We start from the raw sequence: 13,218 nt of genomic DNA, 5'->3' as shown, positions 1-13,218 counted from the left end.
GTGGGGGACTGAGTCTGGGAGGCCTGGCGGCAGTTAGCAGAAAAGAAGGTACAGGGAGAGATCAGACAGCGATGAGATAAGGAGGGTTAGGGGGAGACATAGAGGGTCAGGGATGGAGATAGATAATGGGAGAGACAGAGAGGAAATGGGTGAGAAACCATCTCATTCTTGGGGCAGGGGAGGGGTTGTTTCTAGGCCATCTGTGCCTCCCCCCCCCAACTTCTGTCTTTCAATCTAGTTTTGAGGTCACAACTCTCCTCTGTTCCTCTCCCTTCTTCTTCAGCAAGGTGCACACAGCTTTCACCAGCAGACGCAATTTCCTATGGCATATGGCTGCTTTTGGGATTGCCTGAGCTAGTTCTGCGTGAGCACATGGGTAGACAAGCAACCCTGTGTTAACATGTACTCAATTCAACAGTTGTATAAACACAGGTAGGGTAACATGTTCCACTCTGCCATTCCTTCACAGGCGAGGGGTTGTCCTAGCCTCTCTGGGAATCTCAGTACTTCTTTTAGGGCTGATAAAGAAGGATGTGCTGGATTTTACTCTCCTGACAACCCCCATCTGATCATGTCTCCATATTTCCCCACTGGATGTCTCCATGCCAGTGAGAGTCATCTGTCCATCTGTTACTCCCAATGATGCTATCCCTGAGGTACCTGGCTGATGCTAATTTACTCTAGTACTTCCCTGACTACCTCAACGGTCCCAACCCCCTCCCCCCTCCCCCCACTGCCCACGTTGTTGGCAGGGGGCAGAGGCTGAAACTGGAAGGAGGAAAAGAAGAGAAGGAAGGGATATAGTAAGAGGAGGGGGATTTAGGGGGTAGTTGAAAGCTGGACAGAAAGGGAATGAAACAGAACCACCGATTAGGGAGGGATAATGGAGAGGGTTGCAACCGAGGGTGGGCGGGAGAGTCAGAAGACCGTAAAGAGGATGGGAGGTTTTGTTGTGTATTTTTTTACCTGACTTTTCCGATGACATCCCTGTGGTCTTACTGGTACAGGGTCCCTGCAGCTGGAGTTGGGGTCCCCGGCTTGCGCTGGGAGTCTGGGTGCACGGACTGCGCAGCCAGCCGCAGCGCAAGAGATAGAAGACAGCGGCGGGCGGGGGGGAGGCATGGGGGGTGGGAGGGCGAGCAGGAGGGAGGACAGCTTAAAGGGACCGAGGCGAGGTATGGGAGCACTTCAGACGTACCCCCACTTGTCTGTCCTCTCACCCAAGCATTCAAGCCCCCAGTTTGGGCTCTCTTGGAGTTGTCATGGAAACAAGGAGGCAAGCAAGAACAGGGAGGTGGGACTAAGGAAAGGAAGGAGGGAGAGAGAATTCTCTAGAGTCTTCCCTTTCCAAGACTGACTGTAATGATTAGATTGTGGGAGGAAATGAGCTGGTGCTCAGTGGATTCAATACCCCAGTTCCCTGCAGATCTGGTTCACCTAGTTAGGTCTCCCCTTTCTCAGCTTTCTGCAGAGTCTCTGCAAGGTCACAGAATCTTCTCCCAAATCCTTGGCCCAACTTTCCTTACTTCAGGAGAGATAACTGTGTATGAGAGAACTGTGTGCAGAGTTGAGACCTGCAATGGCCTGAAATGTTCCCAGAGTAATGGCCTCAACCTAGGGTGAATGGGAAGGTAAAGTAGACTTGAGTCTTTAATAGGTCAGAATAAGCAGTGCCTGGGTTAGGAGCGGGAGAGGGAAGGATGGAAATGAAGCATAGATACTTTCTTTCTCCAGGGTGAAGGAATTAAAGCGCTTTGGGAGAGGGAGGGTATGAATCAACTGCTCATTTTTGGCAGCTCGGTTTGGGATTAAGTGCTTGATGCCCCTTTCTGCCTTTGCTTATTGAGCTTATTAGAGTTCCTGGGCCTGTCAGTGTTCAGAACGATTCCTTAAATTCCACCCACACACTACCCCCGCCAAGACACAGTGCCACCTCCTCAGATGACTGGGGGACACATTGGTAATTGCAGTCTTTTTATGTGCTTATTTTATCTTAGGAGAAGGAGAGGTGAAGATAGGGAGTCTACCCAGACTTACAAGAGTTGGACTTCTTGCAAAAACACAGCCAAGGAATCATTATTAGCCCCCACCTCTAGACTAGTATTTCCCAGTCCCCGCCTAAGGCAGTCACTTTCCCCGGGCTGTGTCCTTCCCCTCTATGTCTAAGGGAGAGTACAGAGTTTTAGAGACCCCCATCTGGGCCAATTCCAGGCTATAGAGGCCCCATGCCAGTTGTTCTGATTTCTGTAGTGTTTGTGTGAGTTCCTAACCTCCCCCCCAACCCCCCACCCCGCCACCCCTATCTCATCCTCATTCTGCACAACTCAGGGCTCAAATTGGTTTTATTGGAAGAGACTTTAGACTGGCAAAGACTCTGTGGACAAAGGGAGGGATTCAGACAAGCTGGAAAATTGTTTTCTCAAGGGAAATATGTTTAAATGCTAAGTAAAAGCCCTAATGGTGCACCTGGGTGTCCAACGAACTCAAAAAGAGTCTGGAGGCTTTGCTAAAAATAAGTGACAAAGATTTATTCAAGGGTCTTAGGGTTTATAAATAGGTTAACACAATTAGGCAATATCCAGAGTGTTCTGAAGAAGAAAGAAAAGCTGAGATCTTACAGTAAAAAGTATATTCTTAGAAGAATCAGTTTTGCATTCTTAGCCTCTGGATTGATCTAGGATGCTAATCCTGGAAATGACCAGTGGTCTGGATGATAGATGTCAGGTAGTCCGGTATCTGAAGGTTCTTTCCTTAGTCCTTTAGAGGGTAATCAGAACATTATCTGGAGGTCTGATGCGTATGCAGGCATTGACACAGGACTGAGAAGTTCAAAAGTTTAAGTTAAAACAAGGATAGAATCATTTCTTCATACCGAAACCTACTTGATTATAGTAATTTAGCAGCTTGGCTATAGTGAGTCCATTTAATTTCTTCACTCTATTCCTCATGTGTATTGGGTCTGGAGAGATGGGGGGATGCCTGGAGCTTGGAAGTCTGGACTGGGTGGGAGGGTTTGGGTAGGGAGCCGCCCACAGGAGCTCCCTGCTAAAAGCTGGATTGTGGGGGTCGCTCAGATTGAAAGTCTAGTCAAACCAGGCTAACAAGTGTGAGTCAGTGCTGCTTCAGGGGCCCTCCGCCCCTTGGGGGTGGATCATTTATGGGGAGCTGAGTAGAGCAGGGCAGGAGAAACTGGGCCAGACTGCTCTTTTAGCCCGAAGGGCCTCGAGGACTCTCCGAGTCTCTGGAGACAAGGGCACTACACGCACTTCAGAATGAAGAGTTGTAAGAGGCTGACCTGAGGCAGGATGGCAGGGGTGGCGTGGGGTGGGGTGGGTTGGGGTGGGGTGGGGTCTGCTAGGACTAGGTCCAGCCCTCAGCAGGCGGACGACGAAGTGCGAAGGACTGCCTTTCCCCAGGCATTCCCCCAGCTCTTCTCTGCCGAAAGAGAACACCGAGTTCCGCTGCGGAGCGGGACCCCAGAATTGGGAAGTGCAGCGAATCCAGGCGGTGAAATCGGAATCCTGGGTATAGCGAGGCCTGGAGAGGCTTTCTCTCTATTCCCAGGATCTCTTTGCTGCTTCTTTCTCTCCTCACCGGTCTAAATGGATCGCTCCGCTTATTTCCTCCCCCTGCTCCTAGAGCACAGTGGAAAGTTCCACTGCCCCTCCGGTCCCGGGCCTGCGTTGCTGGGGACGCTGGCACGGTTGCCAGGGAAAGCCCCGGACGTGACGGCTGAGCGCGACCCCAAGCAGCCGCCCCTCTCCTATCCGTCATTCCCCTGCGCTGTTCTCACCACTTTCCCCTCCCCCATGGGTTCCAGACTAAGGGAGAAGTGAACAGCAGGCGGAGTGAGGCTTCGGCGCCAGGCCAGGTGGGAGTTTGCACTCTCCAGGAGACCTGCGCTGCAGCTTAGGGGTCTTTCTTGCAAAACCTTGGGTTGTGCATAGCTAGGATCATGCTTTAGAGAAGATCCTGGGCCTAGGGGTCCTGGCTGAGTTGGGGGCGGGGCTTCGGGTGCACGTTGGTGCGTCTACCCGGTAGGGGGTGTGTTTGCTGGAGAGAGGACTGGAGTAAGTTAAAAGTTGGCTAGCTCCTGACAAGGACCTGGTGTGGGCACGGGTGTGGGAGGCTTGATTGCCCCTTGTCTGTTCCGAGAGGAGGGGACGTTGTCATCTCTTTCACAGGCCCTCATCGCTTCTTCTCAGGCGAGAGCATGCTAGGGCTCCGGGGGCCACGGCTCCCCTCGGCGGGGATCCTGCTCTTGCTGCCCTTCCTACTGCTGCCGTCGCATGCAGCCCCCGCGCCCCATCGCGCTTCCTACAAGCCGGTCATCGTGGTGCACGGGCTCTTTGACAGCTCATACAGCTTCCGCCACCTGCTGGAATACATCAACGAGGTCTGGCAGCAGGCACTTGGTTGTGGGGAGCTGGAGGCGTCAACAGTGGCTGGGGAGGGAGAATGCGGAACTGAAAGTCGCCCCTCTGGGCCGATTCCTTCCTTTGGAGCTGGTGCTGGCGTGGGGAGAGTTGGGTGAGGGACGAGATCCCTGGTTCTAGCAGGGCACAATAAGCAAGTGGGTGCTGATCGGGGGTGGTGTGAAGGGGCTTCATAGTCCATCTCTGGTTGCAGCATTGTCCCCTTCCTACAGACACACCCTGGGACTGTGGTGACAGTGCTCGATCTCTTCGATGGGAGAGAGAGCTTGAGGCCACTGTGGGAACAGGTGCAAGGGTTCCGAGAGGCTGTGGCCCCCATCATGGCAAAGGCCCCTCAAGGAGTGCATCTCATCTGCTACTCACAGGGTAGGTGCCTCTCCCCCAAACTCCTAAGCACTCTCTGAAGCTTGATTCTTATCTGAGGGACACTTCCTAGTGCCCCCTTTTCTGAACCACATTGCTGCAGCCAGGGCCCTAGTGCCTGAGCCCACCTTTTCTGACTCCCCACAGCACCAGAGTCTCATCTCAGTGTGTGTCCTGAATGGGAGGGAGGCTCGCAGCATCACTGCCCCCCTTCTTTCCCCAATACCCGTGTTTCTTGGACCTAAGGGATAGTGGGGCAATAAAAAGCACCCTAGAGTTAGAGTCAGAAGACCCAGAATCTAATTCTGGCTCTGTCACTTACATGATGTGGGACTTTTTGCCACAGGTTGTGCCTTCATTCTCTGGGCCTCGGTCTTCTTTTTGTACGTTGTGATGTTTCGTCTACAGGGGGTCTGGTGTGCCGGGCACTGCTCTCTGTGATGGATGAGCACAATGTAGATTCTTTCATCTCTCTCTCCTCTCCACAGATGGGACAGTATGGAGGTAAGTGGGTCCTGTGGGTTCCATAGGGGCCCCGAGCTTTGAAGGCACAAAGGTTTGGGGCCACTTGGCATTGCTGTTCTCTTGCCAGACACTGACTACTTGAAGTGGCTGTTCCCTACCTCCATGAGGTCTAACCTCTACCGGATCTGCTATAGCCCCTGGGGCCAGGAATTCTCCATATGTAACTACTGGCATGGTGAGTAGGGGATGCTAAATTCGGTCTTCATGGAGAGGGTACCCTGGAGAGTAAGGCCTGCTGCTCCCCCTCTACCATAAGAAACATCAACAATAATAATGATAACTTATATTTACTCTGTAAACAGGCACTGTTCAAAATGCTTTATGAGTATCACCTATTGTTTCAGAAAATAATTTGGTTCAGAGGTCGGCAAACTTTTTCACTGAAGGGCCAGATAGTAAATATTTTTAGTTTTGCAGGCCATGTAGACTCTGTCAACTACTCAATTCTGGCATACTAGTGTGAAAGCAGCCTACACCATATGAAATGAATGAGTATCTGTGTTCCAATAAAACTTTATTTACAGAAACAAGCAGGGGGCTAGATTTGGCCAATGGGTCATAGTATACAAATACTATGTAGTTTTTGCCTAACCCTGACTTTGGTTGTTGCTTAACCTTCCTGTGGCTCAGTTTTCCTCATCTGTAAAATAGTATAGCACTTACCTTATAGGGTGGTTGTGAGGATTAAAGAAATTAATGAATGTAATGTACTTTGAACGGTACCTGGCTCATAGTAGGTGCTAGATAAAGGTCATTGCTATCAGGTTTACAATTATTATTGTTGCTACATTATATTACTATTCACTTTGTCTATGAGTGGTCTTTCAGCTCAGGTCTTACCTCTCCCTGTTTTTCTATCTTTCTAAATGTTGTTTGTATCCAGACCCCCACCACGATGACTTGTACCTCAATGCCAGCAGCTTCCTGGCCCTGATCAATGGTGAAAGAGATCATCCCAATGCCACTGGTGAGACCCCAGGCTCCTTTTTGTGTCCCATTTTCTGCTTTTCTAACCCGCTGTGTTCCCCTCTCCAAATTGGCCTGACCCCTGTGACTGACTCAGGCTTTCTTCTACCCAACCTGCAGCATGGCGGAAGAACTTTCTTCGCGTGGGCCACCTTGTGCTGATTGGGGGCCCTGATGATGGTGTTATTACCCCCTGGCAGTCCAGGTAATAAGGGACTGTGTGGCTTGAAGATTGGCTAAGAATAGCCCCTAACCCCCACCAGTCTTCACCTTGTGCCTAAAACTGTTCTCACTGTAAAGCTAATGTCCTCCACCCTCCATTTATCCTGCCACCCAAAACCAAAAACTGGGAGTCATCCCCCAGCCCCTTGTATCTAGCCAGTTACTAAGTCCTGCTGACTCTACTTCCTCTCCATCCCTACCACCCCTGTTTTGTAAAAACTTTTAACTTTGAATTAATTATGGCTTCAAAGGAAATTGAAGATGGTTTAGATAGGTTCTGTCTATCTCTCATCCAGTTTCCCCAGTGGTTGCATCCCATGTAACTATAAGCACAATATCAGGAAACTGACATTGGTATAATATGTGTAGATAGTTCCATGTCATTTTATCACATTTCTACCACCTCTTTTACTTACCTGGACTACTGTAATAGACTCCATACTCATTCCTTCCATCCCATTCCTCAGGAAAATCCATGGCTCCATGGCACTACACGTATGTCTCTGTTACAGATCATCATGAGTGATCTGAAATGTTACCTGATCTACTTTAGTCGCTCAAATACTCATTGAGCACTATGTGCCATGGCACTGTTCTAGGCCCTGGGAATGCAGCTGTAAGTGAAAGAGAAGTCCCTGCTGTTACGTAGCTTACATTCTAGTAGGGGAGACAGATAATAAATGTAAATATATATGTCAGGTGGTAATAAAATAAGGCAGGGGAAGGGATTAGAGCAGCAGTCCCCAAACTTTTCCATACCAGGGATTGGTGCTCCTATGAGAATCTTTTCTTTTTTTTTTTAAATTAATTAATTAATTAATTTTTTAGGTGAGGCAACCCTTGGTTGACCTCACAGATTGCAAGGACCTTGTCATCTTATAATCTCTTATTTTTTTTTATGCCTACAGCACCTGGCCTTCCTAGGTAGTCTCCCATCCAAGCACTACCCAGGCCCCACCCTGCTTAGCTTCCAAGATCAGACGGGATTGGGTTTGCTCAGGGTAGCATGGCCATAAACTCCTATGAGAATCTAATGCCTGACAATCTGAGGTGGAGCTGAGGCCATGATGTTAGCTCTTGGGAGCAGCTGCAAATACGGATGAAGCTTCACTCGTTAGCCCGCCACTCACCTCCTGCTGTGTGGTCCGGTTCCTAACAAGCCACGGACCAGTATCAGTCCATGGCCCGGGGATTGGGGACCCCTGGATTAGAAGATGACTGGAGCCTATTTTAGTTAGTGGCCAGAGAACTTCTCCTGGAAGATATGCCATTTGAGCAGAGACTGAAGGAAATGAAGGAGTTGTGCAACAATCTGGGTGAAGAACAACCAAGGGAGAAGTAGCTCCTGCATAGGCCCTGTGGCAGAGTGAGGAACAAGGAGGCCAGTGTGGCTAGAGTGCAGGGAGCTGGGAAGAGGAGGTTGAAAGGGAAATGGAGCCAGTTATGTAGAGCCTTTGTAGGCAAAGTAAGGCCCTTGATTTCTTTTTTTTTTCCTCTAAAATATACAGAACATAAAACGTACCATTTTAAAATGTATAGTTCAGTGGCATCAAGTACATTATTGTGTAACATCCGCACCATCCATCTCCAGAACTTTTGTTTTCTTCTCAAACTGAAATACCATACCCATTAAACCCTAACTCCTCATCCCTGCCTCCCCCCAGCCCTCGGCAACCACAACCTTTGACTTTTTATCCTGAGTGAAATGGGAAGGCATTGGAGGGTTTTGAGTGAAGGAGTAACATCCATTATAATAACAGTAAGAGATGAGATTTGTTTATATTTCATTTCAGATCTACAACAACCCTATGAAGGTAGTAATAGCTGTTATATAGCACCTTTTATGTCCCAAGACACTTTTCAAATAAAGCTCATTTAATCCTCACAACCCTATGAGTGATTACTATTATCCTCATTTACATATTAGGAAACTTGGATTCAAAGAGATTAATTTGCCTAGCTCATAGTAAGTGGTGAGGTCAGACTATCTGTCTTAACCACAGTGTTTTACTTCCTCTCTACAAAGGAGGTATTTCTTATATAGGACAAAAGGGATACATAACAAGCTCAGCTGCACACAGTGTGTGTATGGCAGAGCTGGAGTTCAAATGCAGGTTTGTGTGTCCCTAATGCTCTTTATGAAATCTAGCCCCTCAACATGGCCTCCCGGTCTCCAACCCAACTCCCTCATGTACCCAGCTGTGCCTCGCCTCTGTGCCTTTGCTCTTGCCATTCCCTTTGCCTAGGACAGGCTTTCCTAGTTCAGGGTCATTGCTGGGAAACCTAAAACTAGTGCAGTGGCTTCCCATCTTTGCTTCTGTAGCCCATTGGACTTAATGTTATTGGCATCTGTTCAAGTTATTCATGGGCCGTGTCCACTCAGTGTCTATGTCAAATATCCTTAACTAAGAAAAATTTAAGACCTTTTTATTTTGAAATAACTTCATATTTAAGAAGTTACCAAAGTAGTACAAAGCAGTCTTGTACACTCTTCACCTAGATTTCCCAAATGTTAACATTTTACCATGTTTACGTCAGCATCATCTCTGTGTGTGTCTGTGTGTGTGTGTGCCATTTGAGAGTGGGTTGTAGACATAATGTCTCTTTACCCCTAAAACTTTAGTATGTCTGTGTTTTTCCTATGTACAGGACACTTTTTTACATATCCGCAATACAATTATCAAAATCAGGAAATTAACATTGATATGGTACTCTATAGACCTTATTCAAATTTTTCTAATTGTCTTTTTAGAAAAACAAAATTCAGTGCAAGATCATCCATTCCAGGGTCCTGCGTTGCATCTAGCTGTCATGTCTCTTTAGTCTCTTAATCTGGGAATACATCCTCAGTCTTTGTCTGTGGCATATTTTTGAAACTATAGGCCAGCTATTTTCTCATGATTAGATTCAGATTATGCATTTTTGACAGGAATTTGGCAGAAGTGATGCTGTATCCTCAGGGCATCACCTCATGAGGTACATGATGTCCAGTTAAATATTTTGAGTGTCCTCCCTGCTGCCTGTCTTCCCAACAGGCTTTGAGTTCCTAAAGGGCCCTAGCCCACCTTGGTTTTCTCTCCAGCTATCCTGATAACCCTCCGCCCCTCCCCCCTCCCCCAATCTCTTTGTAGCTTCTTCGGTTTCTATGATGCAAATGAGACGGTCTTGGAGATGGAGAACAATTGAGTGAGTCCCTGGGATTCACTGCCCCTGCCTTACGCCCCTGCCCTGCTGTCTTCTTGTCTTCATGCCCCGTCCCACCTCAACCTGTGGCTCTCCCTGCCACTGACCCATAAGCTGAAGGGTTCACCCTGTGGGCAGGGAGCCTGGGATACCAGCAAGAACTCACTTTATCTCTCCCTTTGTCTTTCTTCCGTTCCCCTTCACTTGCCTTGAAGGTTTATCTGCGGGATTCTTTTGGGTTGAAGACTCTCTTGGCCCGGGGGGCCATAGTGAGGTGTCCAATGGCTGGGATTGCCCACACAGCCTGGCACTCCAACCGCACCCTTTATGAAACCTGCATTGAACCTTGGCTCTCCTGAGGATGTCCCCAGGGATCCCCCAGGAACAACCTGGCTCAGAGACCAAGTGGTGGCCTTGGAAAGCAGATGTCAGGCTCTGCTGTGCCTATGAACGCGTCATTGCTCCCACACTGCCCTCACCAACCAGGGCTCCCAGGACCCCCTTCTTCTGCTCCTCGAATGACAAATCCTGGTCCTCCTCACCTCATGTCTTCATCTGGGGGTTGCTCCATGCTCTCCCATCCTCCCAAGGTTGAGGTTGGGAAGTGAGAAACCAGGTTTTTAACTTGTGGCTGCTTTTGCTGCTGCTTCTCCATCTCTGGCTATATAGGAGGAGAACCCAGCCCCTGCCTAACACAGGGGTCTCCTTTCAGGCCACTCAGGACATTTTTAGCTTCTATTCTTGCCACGTTCCCTTTTCCTCTGAACTCCCCTGTCATCTGCCCTCCCAACTCCCAAGAAAGACTACCCATGAGAGTGGGGTTCTGAGGCTCCCCTATGGGGACACTTCCATTCTTAAAGTGTCAGTGTTGGGGAATATCTGTGGCCTGCAAGGCCCATCTCAGGTTTGGGGATCCCCCAGTCCCTATGTTCAGTGTTGGGGTACCCCTAGGAGCCTAGTTTGAGGCCCTAACCCCTTTTAGCTACCCTAGAATGGGTGTTACCCCTATATTTATGGAAATAAAATTCCATTTCCTCAGTGTAGCTTGGCTCATTTCCAGATGAAGGGGATTCATTTTCAAAGAGGGTGGGGATGGAGAGCCCAAGGCCCGGATGCCAGGTCTGGGGTGGGACCCCCCGCCTTGGTGTTTCCGCTCTCTCAATGCCCATTTTGTGTGGGTTCCTGATTCTCTGTGGGTTCTTTCCTGTTAAGGACAATTCTCTTCCTGTCCCAGCCTAGGATTGGGGGGGCTGAGCCCATGGCTTCAGTGGTTTTTGCCCCAGCCTCATGGATGGAATGTGTCTGCCACCCCCAGGCTAGACAATGGGGCTAAGGGTCAGGGTGGGCATTTTGTTGAGCCCCTTTTTGACCTTCATAGGCCAGAGCTGGGTGAGGGGCTGAACAATGAGCCTCCTCTTCGTTGAAAGAACGAATTTTGGTAGAGACAATAGGGCCCTGTCTGCTCTGACATGGACTGGTGGTGGCTGACTCAATTCTGCCCCACCAGGCCCTAAGAAATGTCACCGAGAAATGGGATCAGTTTTCTCCTTAGTGCCCTGGGCTGCCCCCTGCCCTCTGTGATGACCTGCCCTTCTTTCTTTCCCCAATTGATCTTGCCATTTCTCCCATGACCTGAGCCCACTTTGTTCTCTCCCAGCTCTGTCTCTCTCCCTGCCCCCCAATTCTCCCCGAGTCTGTGTTAAGTTGAAGGAAGGAGGCATGGGCCAAGGGTACTGGTGTTATAGAGCCAGTCTGCTCATTTGGGGGAGGGTGTCCAGAAATAAGGGGCCTCAGAAGGTTGGGAAGATACTTATAGGGGGCCCTTTGCCAGTGGGACTTGAACCCTACTGAGCTGACCAAGCTGGAGCTATAGAGGAGGCTTGTGGGAGGGGGCAGGAATGGGAGGACTCTGTCTAGCCCAGCCCCTCCTATCCTTTGGAGCTGCCCAGCCTGCCCACCAGTCTGAGTTGCTGCTGCTGAGGCTGGTAGGCTTGAAGTCTCGGGGCAAGAGGAAAAGGCAGGTGGGGAGAGAATGTCAATGGGGAAAGAGAAGGGGTCATTCCGAGCCACAGAGTGAGTGTTGAGTTGGGGGGTGTTGTCTGAGCGAGGGGTCTGTGTGATTAGAGTGGGTGTGTGAGGGGAGTAGAAATGTGTTTAAGGTGTGGAGTTTCCAGGTGTGGGTTTATGTGCAAGGAAGGAAGGGATGTAGGGGCGAATGCTTGAGGTTTTGAAGGTAGGAAGATTAAGGTAGAAGAGGGCATGTTAGAGATAGGAAGGTCATGAGGGAAGGGTTAACTGTGTGTGTGTGTAGAGGGGAGGTGGAAGGAGTATGATGCTGCATGGACCATGCTGTGCGAAAGGGGTAGTGTTAGTTAAATGTACATGCAAGTGTTGACAATCCTGGTGACTAGTGCAAGTGCGTACAAATGAATATCCTGTCACCCTTAGAGGGCACCAGCGGACTGCTCTTCGAGGGGCTGGAGCTGGAAAAGTTAATAGGAGAGGGGAAGAGCCTTCATTAATCTCTTCTTGCCTGCAGCTGGCAGTCTGGTGTCGAGAATCATGGGGTCCAGGGCTGAGCTGTGCACTCTCTTAGGTGGACTCTCATTTCTTCTCCAACTGATGTCAAGCGAAGGGTCCAAGGGTGGATCCCTCAAAGAGAGGTGACAATAGAGTGGGTGGGGCCAGGGTGAGGTCTTCAGGAAACCTGCTGGGGGTGGGGCTTCACAGGTGGCAGAACAAGTTTAGAATGGGGGTAAGGCTGTCACCTGGAGGAAGGGCGGAGTCTCAGTGTAGAGGGACCTGGGACCTGGGACTTTCCAGGGTCTGGCCCACTCAATGTCTCCCACCTTCTTCTGCTTGAGTGCAGCCAGAGGGTCTGCTCCAAGCAGACGCTGATGGTCCCACTCCGTTACAACGAGTCCTACAGCCAACCGGTGTATAAGCCCTATCTGACACTGTGCGCTGGAAGGCGCGTCTGTAGCACCTACAGGTGAGAGATGGGGAACCTGGATTTTGGGTGTTTCAAGAGGAACCCCAAGAACCCCAACCAGGACCCATATACCAGGGTCCAGAGCCGGGCGCTGTGTTCCAGGACCACTTACCGCGTGGCGTGGCGCGAGGTAAGGAGGGAGGTGCGGCAGACCCACGCCCTGTGCTGCCAGGGCTGGAAAAAGCAGCATCCAGGGGCGCTCACTTGTGATGAAGGTGAGGCTGGCTATTCCTGGGCCTAGGGGGAGGAGCGCCCCGCGGGGCTTGGGAGCCGGAGGCGCCGCGTTCCAAACGGCCCTTCCTGCGCCTGCAGCCATCTGCGCCAAGCCCTGCATGAACGGAGGCGTCTGCATTCGCCCGGACCAGTGCGAGTGCACCCCGGGCTGGGGTGGGAAGCACTGTCACGTGGGTGAGTTGGCTGGCCCTCCCCCAGCGGTGGCACGGCCCTCCCCGCTCACCGGGTCGCCCGCCCCCGTCCCACCCCTTCAGCCCTCTCCTCTTTCCGGTAACTAGACGTGGATGAATGTAGGAC

The 13,218-nt window shown here is 50.3% G+C and overlaps 3 protein-coding genes and 1 pseudogene across 3 annotated transcripts in view; 2 read left to right on the top strand and 2 right to left on the bottom strand.

Annotated features, from left to right (window-relative positions):
- Positions 1–1,122, bottom strand: part of PRRT1 (proline rich transmembrane protein 1) — a 3,948-nt gene extending 2,826 nt beyond the window's left edge. The window contains exon 1 of the mRNA XM_039883116.1: positions 967–1,122. Coding sequence (XP_039739050.1) covers positions 967–1,122 — 156 coding nt within the window. The remainder of the gene's footprint in view (positions 1–966) is intronic.
- Positions 1,123–3,257: 2,135 nt separating this feature from the next.
- Positions 3,258–10,733, top strand: PPT2 (palmitoyl-protein thioesterase 2). Its single transcript, XM_039882950.1, has 9 exons — positions 3,258–3,282; positions 4,206–4,396; positions 4,649–4,802; positions 5,208–5,303; positions 5,392–5,499; positions 6,208–6,291; positions 6,411–6,495; positions 9,644–9,696; positions 9,910–10,733. The coding sequence occupies exons 1-9, from the start codon at positions 3,273–3,275 to the stop codon at positions 9,936–9,938; spliced, it is 810 nt and encodes a 269-aa protein (XP_039738884.1). The 5' UTR covers positions 3,258–3,272; the 3' UTR covers positions 9,939–10,733.
- Positions 7,412–7,530, bottom strand: LOC120618981 (uncharacterized; annotated as a pseudogene).
- Positions 10,734–10,869: 136 nt separating the features above from the next.
- On the top strand, positions 10,870–13,199 carry EGFL8 (EGF like domain multiple 8). Its single transcript, XM_039883115.1, has 4 exons — positions 10,870–12,358; positions 12,565–12,687; positions 12,763–12,902; positions 13,000–13,199. The coding sequence occupies exons 1-4, from the start codon at positions 12,258–12,260 to the stop codon at positions 13,197–13,199; spliced, it is 564 nt and encodes a 187-aa protein (XP_039739049.1). The 5' UTR covers positions 10,870–12,257.
- Positions 13,200–13,218: the final 19 nt, after the last annotated feature.

Source organism: Pteropus medius, unplaced genomic scaffold (genome assembly GCF_902729225.1).
Source record: "Pteropus medius unplaced genomic scaffold, Ma_sr-lr_union100, whole genome shotgun sequence".
In the NCBI taxonomy this organism is placed as follows: domain Eukaryota; kingdom Metazoa; phylum Chordata; class Mammalia; order Chiroptera; family Pteropodidae; genus Pteropus; species Pteropus medius.
Note: the sequence above shows the minus strand (reverse complement) of the source record. Positions and strands in the feature narration are given on the sequence as shown.